Raw genomic sequence first — 21,437 nt, 5'->3', positions numbered from 1 at the left:
AAGATGGCTTTTTTAATTGAAGGAAATTATTATTTTTGGTTGTTTTGTTGTTGCCCTGTGAAAAAAATGTTTACCTTAAAAAAAGGAATTCGAAAGGCGAGAGATAGATTTTTTTTAATTTTGGCCCTCTGTGTATTTGAGTTTGACACCCCTGCTTTAGTTCATGGCGGATGCAACTGTTTCTTTGCAGCACGACGGCACTGTTCTGCACGCGCGTTCAAGGTAACGTGCACGGCGCTAGGCGCGTTCTCGCAACAACATTTAATGAACAGTGAACGCCGATGTTTACATTTACGTTGTTTGCGTAGCGGACTTCTGTAGACGATATATTTTAAGCTGTCTTTTTCGCAACAGCGCCCTCTAAGGTTACAACATACGATGGTCACAAAACCTGGTGTAACACCGGCAAACAATCAACAGGAATCTACGTCACAAACAGTAAGCTACCTCACATAATTATGACCAAAGCATTCGTTACCACATTCATGCGTTTATTTTCCGACAACACAGGTATGTATTTTTATTTGTCCTATGAAACTTTAGTTAGCCAATTTCTAATTAGCTTACAGTAAAAAAAAGTAAGTTTTATTTCTACCAAATAAATACTGTACATTAAACTATGTAATAAAAAATAAAAAACAGAATTTCCAAATCCTATAAACCCAAATGTTATTCAAAATAGAACATAAAAAACATGTCAAATGTTTAAACTGAGGATATTGACAATTTTTTAAGGAAAAAATAAAGTAAACTTGAATTTGATGACTCCAAAATTAGTTGAAAAATGTTCCTCTAAATATTTCTTTTTAGTAACACTTACTTTTAAAGCCTTTAGTTGCCACCATTCCTACTTTTTTGAGACGTGTTGCAGCCATCAAATTCAAAATGCAATTAAATTACAAAAACCTTGTTTTCCGGCAACTGGCAACTAAAACTGGCTACTAGGTTAGTAAGTCATGGTCTGAACATGCCATTAAGAAATATTTGATATTATTGCATTTTAAGAATATAAAAAATAAAAATACAGAAAGTGATCCAACACAAACCCACAAATTAAGATAAATACTGTACATTTAATTACACCAAAGAAAGTGTTGGTTTATGTGCAAAGGACGGGCCGTACTGTCTGAGCATAGCTGAGAGCTGTAAACAAATGCCTCAGCTAATGGAAGATGTAGTGCACACCACTCTTTGAGGCAGGAAATTTTTCCACTTTTGGCTTTTCTTTCAATTATAATTATTATTTTATGTTTCTAGGGCTCTTTACGTTTGAACTTTAATGGGTGTCGGAGATAAAAATGGGCTGTGTTAAGAAAAATTGTCAATTCTATTTGGTTTACTTAAAGTTATGCAATTTACCTTAAGATTTATAAACAATGCCAATTATTTGTACTGTTCACTTTTTACTTTGATTCTGCTTAAATATAAAACATTATTTGTTTAATTACACCATTGTATTTGTTTTTTTTTGGTGTTTAGTGGGTTCATACTGGCAAACTGTCTGCTTAGAGTAATAGTCAAAAATGCAATAAAAAAAAAAAGACTGAGACTATAACAGAGCTGGATTACACGAGACCAAAAAACAGGTAGCGACAGAATCACAGAGACAAGCACACTCTTTATGTCATATTGAGAGTACTGTAAGTCTCAAGCAACTCTTACTATCCTTCTCTATGGTCAGATTACTTACATCTTACCTTGCACCAATTCTGTATCCCAAACATCAGCAATTTGAATGCCAACAACTATTGTATTTGTAACAATTATAATAATTTAATTGTGTATAATAATAAGTGGTTTTGGTTGGTATAAGGAAGTTCTAAACTACCTAAAATCCAAGACCAATAAGGAAAGTCTTTCTCTGTGTCAGGACAGTAAACACACACAAGAAAGGGGAGTAACTCAATTATGTTTATTGAACGTTTAGTATCCAAAAAAGAGTCAGGGAGAGTTATAAACCGTAATGCGGGGTTAATCCATAGGATAGGAACAGGGAGCTTAAACCAGTGGGGAATGCTGGCGGTCTTGAATCCGGGAGATCACAAGCATGACCAAGTAGCTCCGACAGTGTGTGAGGTTGGAACAGGAACTTATAAAGGGGAATGGTAACGAGGGACAGGTGTTGACGATCACTCTGGTTGGAGAACTTTCATTCAGAAGAATTGCACTAGTAATTGAGTTGCATTTAGGATCAATTTAAACATCAGAATCAGGCTTCATTACAGATAATGAAAATCCCAGCTCTCGTTAGACTCCTCTTTATGCTTTTTTTGTCTTTAAATTTTCATAAAATCACAGCTGTGGAACTGAAAATACAGAACAACTTGTTATGCACTGCATTGTTTCTATTTCAGTATTTAGTGTCATCACATAATCACCAAGTCATCTGTTTCAGATATTATCCTTTGTACAGTCTGTATATTTATAATAATTAAACATTTACCCAGAGGGAGTTTGGCATTATCATATTATCTCTGGTTCATAATTTAAAGTGAGACTAGGAACTAGATGCACAAGAAACTGGGAACTAAATATTAATAAACATGGCAAAACATGAAAACACAATATATGGCCAAACGTTTGTGGACACCTGGCCATAAGATCGGTATGTGCTTTTTGAAAATCTCCACTACTGGAACAGGTTGGTGTCTCCTAGTTCAAATAAAAATCCAAAGTTGTGACTGAAAAAGTCACATATCCCGGTTCTGGGAATGGGTAATTGTATAATGGGTAATTATTTTTAAATCTGGGAGCACGGGTAGCCCTAATTTGCTAACTGATTATAAAATGAGAACCTTGCAAAGCACATAGAAAAAATAGATAAAGTGGTGTGCAGAAATGTTTACTCCACTTATATGTAATATAATTCCAAATATAAAAGAGTAAAACTCTGATTGCATAAGTATTCACCCTTTGAAAACCCCACAAAATTTGTTCTGGTACAGGACGTTGTGCTCGAAAGTCACATTCAATTATTAATTAGTTTTGCAAACTATATTTATGTCCCGTGTGTTATTATTATGGTCTGTTTCCTTATAATTAATGACATATAATCCTACTTAAATTCAGTTCAGGTCCACTACATAATCTGTAAAAGGTCATGGGGTGAATACTTATTAAAAACCATTGTGTGTATATATAAACAAAGTGCTTGGGGACTAAGTAGACCAGACTAAACCAAACAAACAATATTCTGGAAAACAAATCAGGAAGTTAGAAACTGTATAAATACAGGAGTCCTGTGTGGCAATGTAATGCAGTCAACACATTCTCACAGTGTCCCTGTTTTACAGATTGCTGCTATGGCTGAAAAGACCATCCAAATGGAAGAGACAGGAGAAGCCCCTCCGGACGCAGCCATGTTGACCAACTTGAAGAAAGTGGAAAACCACATGACAATGGCACAGAGGTTCTCACACCTACCACAGCGCTCACCTGTAGACCTGGAGTTCACCGACCTTTTGTACACTGTTAATGTGGGCCCACGCTGCAGGAAGAAAGGTACGTAGTTTATAGTTTAGAACGCATAGATTTTACAGAGTTTACAATTAAAATCCTAATTGATCTAGATCATATTATTTATAATTTGCCAGTTGATGTGGTTGTGTGTTGGCAACATTGTGTGATTAGATGGTTAGCATTTGGAAGCAGTTGAATTCTAAGATTCAGTGAAATTGTGTGATTTGCCTACAACATTAATATGATAAATATTGTTTATTAAAAAGAAATCCATCTCCTTTAAAAGGTATGATTGTCCATTGAATTTAATTAATTATTAAGATAAACTTCTCATAAATCAGAGCCTTTACTTTTATTACTGGAGTACATAAAAAAGCAACTATTTAAAATTTACTCAAAAAGGAGTAAAAACGCTCTTTTATGCGTTATAGTCTTTTTAGACTTAAACACAAAGTAATTTTTAAATACTATTTTATTAAAGTCCGACCAGCACAAACTGAATATATCACAAGGATTTCTGAAATAAATAACAAAACAAGCTGAATAATATATTCACAATCAAAAACTAAAGTGGCTTCTGCTGTTGTGTTGAGCTCTTAAAAATGTTCCTTTCACAGCTGAAGTATGAAAACTATTAACAATGTAGAACAGAACACCGGGTTAGCTTCTAGCTTCTAGCTCCTCAGGCATGGAGTTCCTGGAGGAGCTTCGACAGATTGGAGTTGCTGTTTATCGCAGTAGATACGAGCTTCGAACCAGAAAGACACAGCTTACATTTGACTTAAAAGTTTTTGTCTTTATACTTAACTAAAGTGAAATAATGAGCATATTTCCACTTTGAGAAACTCGTCTTGCTCTCGCCTCGACTCGCCATTACTGCCGCACAGACCTGAATAAACGGAGACACGCCCACTGCGCGTCTTCTTCGTGTTTACAGAGGTTCATCCACCAATCCTACAGTGCGTCTTCTTCCTGTTTACAGTGGTTCTTCCACCAAACCCACACTGCGTCGCTGCTGTAAGCAGGTTAGACTGTAGTCTACACTTCAGCCGAAATTAATTAATTAAAAAAAGTAACGGGTAACGCACCATACGGTAACGGTAACGAAGTTACTTTATTTTTAAAAGTAACGCGTTACAGTATTAGTTACTGTAAAAAAAACCTGGCCAACACTGGTGATAAGTAACCAGTAACTTTTTTTTTCAAAACATGTAACTACAAAATCATACGTACAAAATGCCATTATTTAAATTGATACAAAATCACTGTGGGAACTGCAAAGCATCTTAAAATAAATTATTTGGATTAATTTCGATTACAGCCACAGCTCTCCTTTTCCAGTCATGTATTATATTGTTTAAATTATTCCACCTAAATTCTTTTGGTTTATTTGTTCTGTTCTGTATTTTTGTATATTTTCTTTATTAACAGCTTTAAATGACCATCTAGCTGAGCTGAGGGTCAGAGCAAATGGAGCCTTAACTATTTAGTGACCACTTCTTTTTTAATGATATTTTGCAGTATAATAAAAACATGTGAACCCCTGCTCATTCATACATGTATCAACCAATGTGGCAGCAATGTATTGCATGTAATAATACATAATATATTTCACAAGATCTGCAGTCAAACGTTTATATCAGAATATAACATGCAAATTTTTTTTTCCATTCTTTAAACATATTTGTTGTGTCACACAGGCTAGTTTATGTTTTTTGGAATAGCTGAACATTTGGGATTTACCCAGTTTACCCAGAATGGTGCACTAAAAAAATATCCAGTGTGCTTTGCATGGCCTTGGTTTTGTTGCTCTAATCTGGTAGGAGCAAAACCTGATGTGATATTGTGCTGTTGTAGGCCCGGTGTTTTACGGCTTAATATGCCAATTCATGGTTATTGGCACAAACAACTGTGTCAATATTTAAACCACTGAGAGTAAGCGCACTTATTAAAGTGGAGTGTATAAGGCAAATTTATGGCCACTTCAAAAAATTCTTCTGGACACGGAGGTTGTTGTGGAAGGCAAATAAGAAAAGAAATTAGAGCTTGCCTCTGCAACCCTGTCAGGTTGCGAGTGAAACAGGAGGCGGACGCCGGAATACAGCTCGCTCAGTTTTAATAATAAGATTGAGGGAGAGAGACACACGCGAGCACACTCACACACGCATGCACAAACACTCACAAGCGCATGCACACACACACACGGCAGTCCTTAGGTTGAAAGAGTCCGCGGTGCGCTTGGGGAGAAGTGTAGCTGATCCGAGATGCGCAGGGGAGGAGAAGTGCAGCAGGTACCGGATAGTGGAGTCTGAATTGAACGGACAGCATAGAGTACTGCATGCAACAGTGAAACCATACAGCAGTATGTAACACCTAACACATTCAATAACGAACAAGGGAGGGAGTGAGAGTGAGGAGTTTATGAAGAAGCGGGGTGAAGTGATGATGAGCCCCAGGTGTGCGTAGTTAAGCCTGGAGCTCCAGGGAGAGCGGAGGCATGAAAGCCACAAAAGGGGGTGTGGCAGGTGGATCTCTGACAAACCCCAAGCTAATGGAGATCCTTGCAATAACAGCCATTATAAAATAGTAAAAATAGACAAAAGTGAAAAATAGAACAATGGTGCACAGCAACAAGTGGGAAAAACTGGGAGCTATATAGTGGTACTGCAAGTGATAACTACTGTGGAATAGGTTGCTGTATCATTGATTTTCTGAGGCTGTTTGCCAGGGGACCTTGTAAGGACTGATGCCATCAGGAATTCTTTCAAGCATTATTATATTTTAGCCCAAAGATAAGTTGCTTCTGCATGATGGGGTTTTCCTCAAGAGAATAAGCTTATACAAATATTTAAAATAAACCAAATGTAGACTAAATTAATGGTTTATGAAGACCATGTCTGCATTAGGATTTGAACTTTTTTTTATATTGGGGCAATATGGTTTGTTTTCAGGCATCCTCAGCTGATTGGGTTTGCACAATAAAAGCATTTTTAAAATACAGCAACTTGTACATAATGTCTACATTATGTTTTAGTGTGCACACACTTACTGTATATTAAATGCTGTTGGATGTGGTTTAGATGTGATTTATACTTTACCAATGGAGGAAAGAGAGTTTCAGGGAAGAAATATTTTTTTCTTTAATTTGTTTACTTCATCATGCTGTACTGCAGGCTATGCAATAGTATGTTTAGCTACTTGTCAGCATGTCACATTTCATGGTTCCTTGTGTGTAATGTGCTACAATGTGTGAAGCATTGACAAATGATTATTGAGTCATAAATCATCTGTTAGAAAAATCATTATGGACAAGCAAATAATTTTTTTTTTTAAAAAGGTCACACGGTACAAGAAATTACACTGTAAATTACCTTTGTAATATTTCCACATAACACTTCATAAATCAAAACCAAAAATAGATCGTTCATGAGGATGCAGTGGGGATAAGAGCAAGGCTTTATATGCAGATGGGTGGGTGCCTGGTTTAAAGCAGATAACAACAATCATTCTGGTTGAAAAATTACCATATTCTATTTTTATTCCATAGAAATTCCTTAACATATTTTGTTGTTTTGACAATTATTGACAATGGTAGATATTCTGATAGATATTTATTGCAAAATGCAGGAAGGAATGCACATAGCTATCTATTAACATTTTGACATTTTGACTCCAGTTATTCCAAAAAGCATTGCAACTCTGTTGCATTCTTGAAGAAGTTTCAGCTAAAGCAGGTCAGTTTCATATGAGTTATAAACAAGTAAATTATCATTTCTATAGAAAAAACTAATTTACAAAGACTTGTATAGCCAGCAAAGAAGTGTGAACTAATAAAGTTTTCTTTACATTCATTGGAAAATGTTCCAGTGTTTCAAGTGTTCTCAGTGTCAGCATTTTTACCTCTAGGATTTAAAACCTTTTTGGAGTATATCTAAGGGTGTTTTGTGCAAAGCACAGATGGTTGTTAAGTTGAATATTATTGACGATTGCCCCTTCAAATGGTGTTTGCATTTTTACATGTTTACATTTAATAAACCCATTTATAATACATGTGTAGTGTTAACATGAATATGGTATGAGTATTGGTCCCCTAAGAACAGGACAGGCAAGCAAGCGACTCGTAATCATGGGTAACAATAGGTAGAAGAGGTGCAGTGTTTCTTTACTGCATTTTCTATATTAAAATTTGTTTGTTTGTTTGTATACTTATTTATTTATCTATGTATTCCTTGGGTACAATGAAGAAGGCATTCTAACTTAAAGAGTATCTGGATTCATTAGTGAACACTGAGCTAGTTAAACCAAAGCTGATGTGCACACAAAAAGGGTTTTGTTGTTTGCAACACAACAAGCTGCATTTTTATGTCTTATTAAGTTCAAGGGAATGACAGAATTAGGGGTTGATGCAAATGTTTCATGTTCAGTCTGCATAAAGATGTGGAAAATCTTGCTAGCTAAGTGTGTTTTCCGAGTGTGAAGCGTTTTCACTACCACATTTACTGTCAATCAATAAGAACATTATTTATTCATGTATAGGATAATTGTTAATTTTTACAAGGAATTTGAAATTATTCACTCTAAGATGGTAAGGACTGGGTGAGTATAATGACCTAAACTGATATGTGTCTGATGTTTTCAGTTTGCAAGGCGATTCTGAAGTGTTTGTCAGGGAAGTTTTGCAACGGAGAGCTCATTGGAATTATGGGGCCTTCTGGGTCTGGCAAGTCCACCCTCATGAATATTCTTGCTGGATACAGGTGAGTGAGAGTGAAAGAAAGAAATATTCTGATATTCAGATCTAGTTGTCTGTCTTTTTTTTTTTTCGATTGGTAGCACATCATCCATTTAAATGAAAAAAAGTAATGTATATTGTAATACATTTATTCAGTGCTATATTTCCCAGTGGTCCCTGCACCTGTTTACTTTACCCCAGTTGCCCCATAACTGCTTAATAACCATTATCAGTTCAACACAGCTGGTCTTTCCATATGTCAACTGTTTACTTTTAATTTTCTTCTTTATTTTCCTATATTTGCTCACTACACTTTTCCCCCATTTCTTTACAATTTATACAATTTAATTCTTATATCAATTTAAGTGTGTACTAGAAGTTGTATTGTCTTTCTCTCTCTCTCTCTCTCTCTTTCTCTCTCTCTCTCTCTCTCTCTCTCTCTCTCTCTCTCTCTCTGTTTCTCTCTCTTAATTGTTTAGATACACTGGTATGGAGGGTCAAATCCTGGTAAACGGGAGACCGCGTGACCTTCGTGCCTTCAGGAAGATGTCCTGTTACATTATGCAGGATGACATTCTTTCGCCACACCTCACCACGCAGGAGGCCATGATGGTAAAACGACTCATTGTGAAATAAAAAAAACAGCTTTCCTTATCTCACACATTTCTTCAGTCTCCTCTGATGCACTATTCACATTCTCACTCTCAATTATGTCTTGCAGGTTTCAGCCAACCTTAAGCTAAATGAGAAAATGGAAGTTAAGAAAGAATTGGTGAGTGAAACAGCCATGGTTTATGCTTGCACCATCTAATCTGAATTGAAGTACAGCAACCACACTAGAACAAAGAAATATATTTAGTTATATGTCTATGTTTGTGTTGCAAACTTCACAGAGTTGAATTTACAGAAACATTTGATTTGACTTTGTGACAGGTGAATGAGATCCTCACTGCTCTAGGCCTGCAGGAGAGTGCACACACTCGTACACACTCTTTATCCGGAGGTCAACGAAAACGGCTGGCTATTGCACAGGAGCTGGTCAACAACCCCCCTGTCATGTTCTTTGATGAACCAACTAGGTGCATTTACCATTTTTATGTGTGATGTCCATTTTTAATCACTGATCATTTTATTATCAAGACCTGCACTGCACATCTAATCAGCCAGTTATGCGCCATCCATAAATCCATACATACAAGTATACAGATCAAAGGTTACGTTGACATCAGAATGAGGAAAAATTTTATCTCATTGACTTCGATCATGGCATTGTTGATTGTGGCGTTATTAAGATTTTACATTTACATTCACATTGATATTTACATTTGCGGCATTTAGCAGACGCCCTTATCCAGAGCGACATACAAAAGTGCTAATAAAGTGGCCAGTATGTGTACATAACAATGACTGAATTTTAGGCAAATATGATGTTTTGTAACCAACTATATATTTTAAAAGGCATTATTCAATGTTTTTACCTAGCATTTACACTACTGTATTTGCATCTATTTGTGTGTGTGTGTGTGTGTGTGTGTGTGTGTGTGTGGGTGTGTTAGTGGTCTAGACAGTGCATCCTGTTATCAGGTGGTTTCTCTAATGAGGTCACTTGCTCTGGGTGGAAGAACCATCATCTGTACCATTCACCAGCCCAGTGCTAAACTTTTTGAGATGTTCGACAAGGTACTAGACACTATTCAAATAAAAAAGTAACACAATGTACACTTAATAATTATAATTATAAAGAATGATTTATGTTTGTAGCAGTTAGACTGAAAATAAAAACTCTAGATAGTAAGCATTAGTCTGGGCTGTGGTATTTTCATACAGATTGACGAGCAATTCTAATTATAACATTAGTGATTAATTAATTATGCAGGGATGTACCACAGAATGCTACATCAATATTTGTCAATACTACAATTAAAAATAAACTAGGGATAGTGATAGTTTTTATGTAGTGTCTAATCTGCATTCTGCTTTTGTTGTGCTCTGTGTTGCAGCTGTACATTCTGAGTCAGGGCCAGTGCATATACAAGGGCACAGTCCCATATCTCATCCCCTATCTGACGAACCTGGGTCTTCATTGCCCTACTTACCACAATCCTGCAGACTTCAGTATGTACATGTGTGTGAGTGTGTGAGTGAGTGAGTGTGTGTGCAACAATGTGATATACAGTAGTAGTAAGTTAGTTTCATATATTAGCAAACTCCTTACACATCACTGATGACCTCACCTTGCCAATCTACACCAAAAATGTTCAGCCAGAGACTCTACTTTCTGGAGAAGCACACTAAGTTTATATTCTTAGCAACTCCCTCCTGTTCTACCACAGAAATCATACTGATTGGTCTTTCTAGGGTATAGTTGTAGATTTGTCAACAACTGTATGTCTCTATAGACATTGGTTAGAATAGCAGAACACAACATCAAAAGCAACCCTCTCCCAGTCATACAGGATATCGTCTTGACACAGTAACCGAGGAAAGCTTGGAGTCATTTGGAATACAAATAGATTCCATGTCTAGCAAATGTACTCTTTGTGTATGATTATTTACAGACAACCTGTATGCTAACCAATTGTCAGGGTTTCCCCTGCCACGCCCCCTCGGTGGCTGTCAGGGATCCCCCTGCCACGCCCCCCTCGGTCGCAGTCACGCTAGTGATGGAAAGTCCGATTCTTTTTTGCTAATCAGTTCTTTCGGACAGTTCGTTTCAAAGAACCAGTTCTAAAAACCGGTTCACCAGTTCTTTTACGTCCTTACCTCATGCATATCCAAATATCATCTCGGCGGATGAACATACACACTAAACACATTTAAATAAAGTCATGTCTATTGCATGAGGGCATATAGCTTATCTGTTTAAATCAAATCATCCTAATCATCATCTTAGAAATGTTCCTTACATTTACGTTTTGCACTAAATCACCCAATACAAGCGACTGATGTGCAAAACGTTGATGTTTTAAGTTGTTAGTAAAAAAACGTAATTTTCATTTAAGTCCTCAGTTCACCTGTGCTCATATATTAGCAGCGCAGCACCAGCCTTTACAGTATGTCGAACGCATCTGATTCGGAGTCCAAAAAGTGTGTGTGTGTGTGTGTGTGTGTGTGTGTGTGTGTGTGTGTGTGTGTGTGTGTGTGTGTGTATTAATATTAATGTCAGACAGCACGCGTACTGCTAGGTAGGTCGCGCATGCTCAGTATCAACAATTCGTTGGTATCAGTAGTATGTCGGACGTGTCTGAAAGAAACGGTTCTTGATACAGTACTGGTGACTCGAGAACAGCAGTATGTGTGCTGCTCGGAATGCTCAGTGATGATCACTTAATGTGTGTACTGTTGGAGAAAGTACAGAAAAACCCCATTCTCAGGGATATCAATTTATTTTGAGTCGGATAGACGGTCATACACATTCAAAAGTAAGTAACTTGAGTAATTTTGTTGATTAGTGGTGATTTGAGACGCGTACTGTTTTGAACGATTCAGTCCGATTTGGTGAACTGGTTTGACCGGTTCACTAAAAAGAACCAATTCAAATGAACGATTCGTTCACGAACCGGACATCACTAAGTCACGCTGCCTCCGCTATGCCGCGCCGGCTTGATCCCCAACAGCTGTGGCTTGTTAAGGAATAGACTATATAAACTCACGTTCTCGAGTCACAGGCTGTCGGTTCTTGAATGTCTTGCTGATCATTCTGTGGTTCCGCGACCGCCAGCCTTCCCGCTGGTTTTGTCTCCAGACTCAGTTCCCGTGTGGATTACACTTTGCCGTTGGAGTTACTTTCGTTTCAGGTTTTGCTTTCCGTTGGACATTTACTCTCGTTGTGGATTACTCGTCCCGAGCTGATATTCTTTGTTTGCTTTTCGTCACGGCTTATGAGTGTTTTGGGTTGAACTGCTTAATAAAGACAAAGATTAAGTTATTTCTGCTTCTGCGTCATCACCTGACACCAATAGACTGGATGTCAATTTATATTCATTTTCTAGTGTTACGTTACTTTACAAACTTTTTTTGAGCAAAGTATTTTGTGTATGCAACTTTCCCTACGTACATATAGTGTACATAAGATATACTGCATTTAAGCTTTACAACACAGGCAATGTGTGGATTAAATCTGGAAGTGGGATGATTGTGTCTGGAAACTTTTAGCCATTTAGTTTTTATGAGCAGTATTATCATAATTGACATCTGTTTTATCTACTCTCTAAATAGTTTGTAGACAGTAGAAATCCTCTACATCTTTCCTACAAACTCTGTGCTTTCATGTGTTGTTCTACAGTAATTGAAGTGGCATCAGGAGAGTATGGTGATTTAAATCCTGTGCTCTTCGAGGCAGTGCAGACTGGCATGTGTTCAGAGGGTGAAAACATGAACTCTAGTGACAAGAGTGATCCCACAACCTCCTGTCCATCACAGTGTAACAACGTGAGTGGCACATGCACTCACTGGTGAACAAACATTGTCATCCCTGTCCATTGTGTCTCTCTTCCTCACACATGTTCTCTTCTGTTTGGACAGGAGTCAGGACAAATTGAAAAACATACCTTTGCCACCAGTACACTCACACAGTTCTGCATTCTTTTTAACCGAACCTTTATAACTATATACAGAGACATGGTAAGATATATATATTTTTTTAACCTTCACAACATGTTTTTTTGAAAATTTGACTATTTTCATGGTATGGGATTTGTTTTTGTGTGTCCAGGTGTTGACCCACCTGAGGGTGATGTCACATCTGTCTATCGGAGTTCTGATCGGTCTGCTGTACCTGAACATTGGCAATGATGCCAGCAAAGTGATCAGCAACACTGGATTCCTCTTTTTCTCCATGCTCTTCCTCATGTTTGCTGCATTAATGCCCACTGTCCTTACATGTAATTACTGGGTTGCTTTTTTTTTTTCTGTCTGTTCTTTTTTTTTTTTTTTAAGGGTCATCATTAATATTAATGGGTTATAGTGACTATATTAGTTATAATGTGCAATTTCTTTGTTCAATTGGCTAACTTTGTGCTACTTTTGCAGTTCCTCTGGAGATGTCAGTCTTTATGAGGGAGCATCTGAACTACTGGTACAGTTTAAAGGCTTACTACCTAGCAAAGACCATGGCTGACATTCCATTCCAGGTATGGCGTTAATCTTTTTTTAAAACTTGTATTATATACTATATCTAACTAATATTCTCTTTATATCAATATATGTAAGGATGCACAATCTCAGATAAAATATATATTTATAAGATTTTTTGAAGTCCTGACTGGAGTTCAGTAAAAAGGGTGCTCAGATATGATCACCACACTCACCTTAATAGGTGGGGTTATGTTGATTTAATAGGATCTGAAAAAGGTACATGGTGAGGTCCAGGTAGCTGTAGTGCTGCTGAATGATGTGCCACAGTATGCCTGGCTTCTAGATTGTTCATAGACTGTAATGATGGACTGCCATTCACTAGGCCAGACTCTGCTTAGACAAGGGAGCACTGTGTGACTTTATTATAGAGGTGTTAGCTCAGTGGTTAAGGCATTGGACACTGGATTAAAAAGTCACAAGTTAAAATCCCAGCACCATTAAGCTTCCATTGCTGGGCTCTTGAGCAAGACCTTTAACTCTCACCATGCTCGATGGTAAGTCGCCCTGGAAAAGGGGGTCATAAAAAGCCATAAATGCCAGTGTAGATAAATAACTAATTTGTTGAGTGAATTTCATGCAGCTCAAGTAGTACTACAAATCTTGTAATGACACATTCTAAAGTTCAGATGACAGATCTGGATGACAGTTACAGAAAGACTGGATGACAGTTACATTCTAATGTAAGGAATGTACTCGACAATGTACTCGACTTGAATTTAGAGTCCTACAAGTCATTTGCCTTGTTAAAAATGTTTTAACATGTAACCTTGGATTCAACAATAAGCTTGTTGTTGAACTGTTCGATTACCAGCCAATGCAAATGGGCTGTTTTGATGTTGCCAGTTCGAAACCAGAATCCAGTATGGGTTTATCCAAAAAGGCATTAAGGGACTCTTAGACAAGGTGTGAGCCTATATCTGTAGGGAACCATCCTAACCGCTTACAGAGTTACTGCATATAGTGTCCAGAATGCAAAGCCATTTGTGTTAGGTTTATAGCGTTTATGATCATTTCCTGAGCTGTTAATGACATAGCAATCAGTCTGTACACCATTCCATGATGGCCTTGCCAGAGGTGTCATACCTCCCCATTCATGTTTGATGTCAGTGTGTGACAGGGCATCAACTGCTGCCCTGTTTCAGGGATCTCGAGGGGAGTTTTAATTGATGCATCATTGGAGGACGTGAGAATGCATAGAGTAGGCCATGAGGTCAGTTGTGGAATATTGGAATGCCTGTTTTTGAAAAGCTAACCCTCTAAAAACATCTGTTCCACAGTGATGATGGCACGAATGGTTCACATATCTAGCTATATTAATAGACAGACATAACTTGCTCGTAGTTGTAATTAAATTATAGATTCTAAAGAACTGGACAAGGACCACTGTCCTTTAGAACAACCTGGAATGAAACATAATGGCCTTGACCATGGGGTTTACCAGGGCCACTGCTTCTCTTGCACCAGAGTGGCTACTTGATGAAATTGGTTTACGTCTTACCGGCCAACCCTATTCTTCATGGATGTGTATTTCAATGCTTTATTGTGGTAGACAATGTTTTTTGGTGGCCAAACCACTGGTGAGTCGTGGCAATTTGAGAACGCTGTCTAGCCAATATGTTTGGCTGTTCTCGTTTCATATTCTGAAAACTATTATTTTCTCTTAATCCTACTGACTGACATGGGTTTGTAATTTAGACTTCACAGGGTTAAATGAATGTGTTTGACACTGCTGACTGTGTTTCCATTGTTGGCACTGAAGGCATGCAACTCAAAGCTTGGGTCTGTTGCTATATAGAAATTTACAATCTTCTTCATCGTGCTCTATTTCAGGGGTGGCCAACCCGCGGCTCGCGAGCCGCATGCGGCTCTTTGGCTGGTTTCATGCGGCTCTTACATTCATATTGATTTTTGTGTGTTTGATTTTTAATGTGCGTGTTCGCTTTGCTTAAGTTCAATACGGTATTTTTAAGACTTAAATGAGCTTGCCCCTACTGGGAAACTTTGCGGTATATCAGACCTTGGCATGAGGCCAATCATAAATTACAGCGATGAACAGAGAATTTTCGGAAATACCTAAATCACTGAAAGTTTAGGTTACTTACGTAACCCCGGTTCTCTGATAACATGAGTGAGGTATCTCACTATGGGAATCGCCTCGGGCGTGACCAATCCTGGAAGCATCAATCACACCACGTCTGTTGGCTGACAGACCAATCACAACAGTGATGCGGGAGTCCCGCCTCCCTATATACACCGCTGCTGGCGGTCCCTGCCTCATTCTCACATATCTCTTCTCCGTGCACTGCAAGGAGGGAAGTGTGGTGAGATACCTCACTCATGTTATCAGAGAACCGGGGTTACGTAAGTAACCTAAAGTTCTCTTTCAAACATTCGCTCGGTATCTCACTATGGGATATAGACAACTCCGTGTGCAGATATGCTGTCCGAAGCAGGTGTCAACCAACTCAGTGATGTGATAAAAAGAGATAATCCCTCTCACTGAAGAGAGTGGAAAAGCGAGAGAAATGACAAACATCCGAACCACGATGTTTCCATCACCCGTTGTCATTCCCTTACGTATACACGTATACATGACCAAAAACACATCTATATAGACAAATACATGTATATATAATCATACCTACAATATATACACAAATATATATTACACACTCAGGACGGAATGAGCCAGCGAAGGCTCTGTGACATCCAGCCTATAAAAACGGACGAAAGTGTGCGGCGAAGCCCAGCAGGCTGCCGCACAGATGTCCTGAATCGAAACACCCTTAAAAAGCGCCCACGGCGGCCAAGCCTCGGGTACTATGAGCCCTCAGTCCTTCCGGAGGTTGAGACCCACGCTATTATAACACATTATAATAGCCTCCACGAGCCAATGGGACAGGCGCTGTCAGGAAATGGGACTTCCCTCACGGGAATCGACCCATGAAACAAACAGCTGATTACTCCGTCTCAAACCCTTCGTCCTGTCAACATAGTGACGTAACGCACGGACAGGACACAGACAGTTAAGTCGCTCCTCCTCCGCTGAGGAAAAAGGAGGCGGATGAAAAGCCACCAAATCAACCTGCCTGCAGGCGAAAGCTGACTCGCACACCTTCGGGATAAATGCCGGATTAGTCTTGAGAGCCACTCGCGGGAAATCCGAAGCAAACCGCATACAGGAGTTATGAACTGACAAAGCATGAAGTTCACTAACCCGCTTCGCGGTAGAAAGAGCCAATAACAAAGCGACCTTCAGCGACAGGAGCTTTAAATCAATACTCCCTATCGGCTCAAAAGGAGACTGAGAGAGCGTGCTCAGGACCACTGACAGATCCCATGGCGGAACCAGCGGCTTTGAGAACGTGCTCAGACGCCGCGCTCCCTTCATAAACCTGCACACGAGCTGGTGATGACCGATAGTATTACCGTCAATCCCTACATGGCATGCAGAAACAGCGGCGAGATAAACCTTAACGGTTGAATAAGCCCTGCCCTTATCCAAAAGTTCTTGCAAAAAGCACAACACATCTGCCACAGAACAGTGAAAAGGGATGATATGTCTCTGAGCACACCATAGTTCAAACACACTCCACTTCCTATCATATGCAGAGCACGTCGAAGCTGCTCTCGCATTCTGAATCGTCTCAATCACCCTCGGAGGCAAACCAGCGACACTGAGATTCATCCTCTCACGAGCCAGGCCCAGAGAGCTACTCTGTCCGGTGCCAAGTGAAAAATCTCTCCGCGCGCTTGCGAGAGGAGATCCCTGCGCAACGGGAGAGGCCAGGGTCGATCGTGCAGGAGTTGGAAAATCTCCGTCAGCCACACTTTCCCTGGCCAGTTGGGAGCAATTAGTATGACAGAGTGACTGCCTTCTCTTACTCTTTGTAGAGTCGGCACGATCAAACTTAGAGGAGCGTAAAGCAGAATGCTTGGCCACGGGCGGGCTAACGCATCCACACCCATAGGTGCACCGTTTCTCGCCAGAGAAAAGAACAGAGGGCAATGAGTGTTTTCGTGCGAGGCGAAGAGATCTATGGCGGCCCGGCCGAATCTCTCCCATAACAGGTTTACCACCTGAGGATGAAACGGGCCATTTCCCTTTCGCTATCCTGCCTTCGCACACCGCACCCCAACCTGCGAGTGACGCATCTGTCGTCACTACTTTCCTCAGGGAAACAGCCCCCAGCGGGGTTCCCGACTCTAGAAAATCGCGATTTTTTCAGTGATGGAGAGCGCGTAAGCACAGTGATGTCACCATCACTTTGCGATTGAGGTGGCGCTTCGGACATAAGCGCTGTGCCATAACCCAGCATTGAAACTCTCTCATTCGCAACAGTCCCAACGGTATGACAGACACTGCTGAAGCCATCAGCCCCAGCAGGCGTAAACAGAGTCTGAATGGGACTTTCCTTCCTCTCTGGAAAAGAGAGAGACAACTGCGAATCGACCTGATGCGCTCTTCTGATAGAAAAGCCTGATAACGGTCTGAGTTCAATCTGAGACCCAGGTATATTATTTCCTGTGTGGGCACCAAGCAGCTCTTTGTCTCGTTTATTCTGAAACCCAAGCCAGTCAGGTGAGACAGAAGCACACTCGTATCCACCTCCGCTCGCTGCCGTGACGGAGCGCAGAGGAGGAGATCGTCCAAATACGCTGACACTCTGAGACCCGATGCTCTCAGCGGTGACAGTGCAGCTTCGACACATTTGGTAAAGATCCGCGGAGCCAGAGCCAGCCCGAACGGAACCGCCAAATATTCGTAGGCTGTGCCCTGATAGGCAAAGCGTAGGAATTTTCTGTGTGCCGGATAAATGCTTATGTGATGTCTGGCGTCCTTCAGATCCACTGACGTAAACCAGTCTCTGGGACGAATAACACTGTACAAAGCTCTCAAAGTGAGCATCTTGAACTTGTACTTTCTGAGGTGTTTGTTGAGGTTCCGTAAATCCAAATAAGATAAGCCTGTCAAACCCAACCACAGGGCCCTTTCGCCTACCACAGCGAGGCCCATGCTGCGGCCGCAGCTCTGGACCGCTCCCCTAGAGGAACGCAGGTTGAGATCTGCAATGACGCAGATTTCTTCCCACAAGGTAGAATCTGGTGACACTGTGCTTGCGAAGCAGCCTCGTCCCTCTCCGCGGGCAGCGGAGAGAGACACGGGTCTCCCTTATTCGCGGCCGCGACTCGCAGACGGCGCTCTCGAACCCTTGACGGGAAAAGAGCGCAGTGCGGGCAGCACTCGGGGTTAGCGAGCACGGTTTGAGCGTGCCGAACTCCTAAGCACACGATGCACAGGGGATGAGAGTCTTTTTCCGAGATAGTAGACCCGTATGCACACGGTCGGGATTGGACTTTCCCCGCCGTGCACCCGGATGAGCTCCCAGCCGCCATAACGGAGGTGCAATCACCGGAAAAAAAGGAAAAAACCACGAGATCATCCCCAACGTGCTTCTCGAGAAACGGGTCTCGAACAATAATGTAAATACTCGCTTGATGCGATGTGAAAAGAAAAAATAGCAGAAGGGAATATCCGCTTTGACAGTGGATATTCTCCCCAAGAAGCAGCTGCGCTCGGAGACGTACCCTAACGGCCTGTCTGTGAACAGTTAAACGACCGCCCCCAGAGGATCTGCTGAGGATAGCTTCCTAAAAGGATCTTCACGGGGAAGAGAACAAAAATGAGGCAGGGACCGCCAGCAGCGGTGTATATAGGGAGGCGGGACTCCCGCATCACTGTTGTGATTGGTCTGTCAGCCGACAGACGTGGTGTGATTGATGCTTCCAGGATTGGTCACGCCCGAGGAGATTCCCATAGTGAGATACCGAGCAAATGTTTGAAAGAGAACAACACGGCAGAAACACAATTGTAATGACGCAATAAAAAAGCGCAGCCAGCACACGTTTATCTGGATAAGAGCAACATATCTGCGGTGTGCGGATAGCGATTTGCAAAACATGCAATGCTGAAATTTCAAGAGGGGGTGTATCTGCAAAGAGTTTCTCCAAGTCGGGTTTAATGTATCACCTCAAATACAAACACCAAACATACAAACGCGGCGCAGAAAAGTAAAGTCAATCCGAGCTTTTTTTCCAGTTTTCCAGTGATGGTGCCAAGGCAAAAGGCATAACACAAAAAAATATGGATTTCATTGCCAATTGAATTGAATTTTCATTTCGGTGCATTCCTAAAATATTATCGTTGGTGTGGCCCTCTGACACAATTCAGGTTTCTCATGTGGCCCCTTGTAAAAATTAATTGCCCACCCCTGCGGTATATTCATCTCACGCACATGCGCATTTGACGAAAATACCGTATTAAACTCAAGCGAAGTGAACATGCACATAAAATAAAACCACAGTCTGTGTTTTCTATCCTGAAACACGTGAAATCAAAGCATCGATCTGTTCTAACTGACACTCATGTGAAAGAATTGCTTTGAGTGGCAACAATTGAATACAACGGAATTGAAGGGGATTGTTTAGGGCAAAGAATGCCAAAAGTCCCACTAAGTAACATGCATAGTAAAAGAAAAACGCTATTGTAAATTATTATATTTTTGTTTGTGGACTTGGTTAAACAGAGTTTGTGTGTGTGAGACACAATTGTGCACACAATGTTCATTGTTGAAAATGACTGGCCTGTGGTCTTAAAACTGTAGGAGTCAATTTCTGTCATTATGTTGGTGTGTGACATTTACAATAAATCTGGCTGAGCAGAGGTGTGTGTGTGTGTGTGTGTGTGTGTGTGTGTGTGTGTGTGTGTGTGTGTGTGTGTGTGAGTGAGATAAAGGGATGGGTGATGTTCATGTGTGCCCCTGTTTATGATGTGGCTCTTTGCGGTAACACAGTCAAAAATGTGGCTCTCTGACTGGTTGGCCACCCCTGCTCTATTTATTTCTTACTCTGAAATTGTCCCTGGCAACATATTCAATGCTATAAGTTGTTCATCGGCCTCTGAGTTTCTGGCCACTTGTCCCTGGTGGAGGGTAAAACGCAAGCACGGTTCACCATGCATTAGATCAGGCATTGTTAGTAGTGCTACTATTTTGGCACGCCGCCGTTCGGCCGGAAATCACTCGACACACCGTTTCAACGTATCGACTCGTCCGGGGTGCAGTGCAGATTTCAATCATACCACCCCGTTGTTAAATACCCCTGGCAATTAGGGAAAAAGGCAAAACCTCCTTTTTTTCTAAGATACAAGTATTCTATTCTGGTTTTTTTGTCATTTTAAGGCCCCCCGTTCACCCGAAACGGCAGTACGACATATCCACGGTCATCCCGGATGCACCCATAATTTATTATTCTAATTTTCGACAATTTTTACGTCAGGGAACAATATTCAATTCAATTCAATTCATTTTTATTTGTATAGCGCTTTTAACAATGAACATTGTCTCAAAGCAGCTTTACACAGATAATGTGGTGATTAAAAGTAAATATGTTCTTTGTAAGTAAGTTTGTCCCTGATGAGCAACTGTGGCAAGGAAAAACTCCCCGAGATGGCATAAGGAAGAAACCTTGAGAGGAACCAGACTCAAGAGGGAACCCATCCTCATCTGGGTTGCACCAAATGTCCATTTGAAGCAGATATACAAAGTTGCGGGGTACAGTGATGACGATCAGAAGCAAACTGCACTCCCGAGTCAGTGCAGCAGACCACCGACACCAACTACAGTCCAATCCATCCTCAAAAGCACCCGTTCTACTCCGGAATTACATGGAACCACCCAAGGTGTTGATGAGAGACCGTCCCAAGCTGCACAGAAGTGTGAAGATCCACGAAGGGGAGAGGGGCAGGAAACAATAGGTATGGGGCAATTAATGTCCCATAGAATGGGGAATTAAAGTTGCGCGCCACAGTTCGGCCCTTGAGCATCCGACATGCACATATGGCATATCCACTCAGAGGGGCCACTACATTCCGGGAATTCTGCAACATTCCTGCCCCCATAGAAAATGTTTGGAGAATCCGACCCGCCACGGTTCGGCCGGCGTTTTCCCCACACGCTCGTACAATATATCCTCTTATCCGGGGTGGCGAGCGGATTTCGCCAGTACACCTCGCGTTCTTCAATAACCCCGGCTAGGGGCAATTAATCAC

General features: G+C 40.7%; 1 protein-coding gene across 6 annotated transcripts in view; it reads left to right on the top strand.

Annotated features, from left to right (window-relative positions):
• Nucleotides 1–21,437, top strand: part of LOC124379065 (ATP-binding cassette sub-family G member 4-like) — a 28,121-nt gene that overhangs the window by 392 nt on the left and 6,292 nt on the right. For 2 of the 6 annotated variants that reach the window (XR_006924363.1, XM_046839117.1), the window contains exons 1-13: nucleotides 58–222; nucleotides 355–438; nucleotides 3,294–3,501; nucleotides 8,099–8,216; nucleotides 8,671–8,803; nucleotides 8,913–8,963; nucleotides 9,125–9,270; nucleotides 9,748–9,871; nucleotides 10,192–10,306; nucleotides 12,477–12,622; nucleotides 12,716–12,814; nucleotides 12,906–13,074; nucleotides 13,223–13,323. Coding sequence is in view for 5 of the 6 variants with exons in the window: in XM_046839117.1 (XP_046695073.1) it covers nucleotides 67–222; nucleotides 355–438; nucleotides 3,294–3,501; nucleotides 8,099–8,216; nucleotides 8,671–8,803; nucleotides 8,913–8,963; nucleotides 9,125–9,270; nucleotides 9,748–9,871; nucleotides 10,192–10,306; nucleotides 12,477–12,622; nucleotides 12,716–12,814; nucleotides 12,906–13,074; nucleotides 13,223–13,323 (1,650 nt within the window). In the remaining variant the exon portion in view is untranslated. The other 4 variants (XM_046839113.1, XM_046839114.1, XM_046839115.1 and 1 more) reach the window with 4 other exon arrangements.

The sequence above is a fragment of the Silurus meridionalis genome, chromosome 25 (genome assembly GCF_014805685.1).
Source record: "Silurus meridionalis isolate SWU-2019-XX chromosome 25, ASM1480568v1, whole genome shotgun sequence".
NCBI classification, from domain to species: domain Eukaryota; kingdom Metazoa; phylum Chordata; class Actinopteri; order Siluriformes; family Siluridae; genus Silurus; species Silurus meridionalis.
Note: the sequence above shows the minus strand (reverse complement) of the source record. Positions and strands in the feature narration are given on the sequence as shown.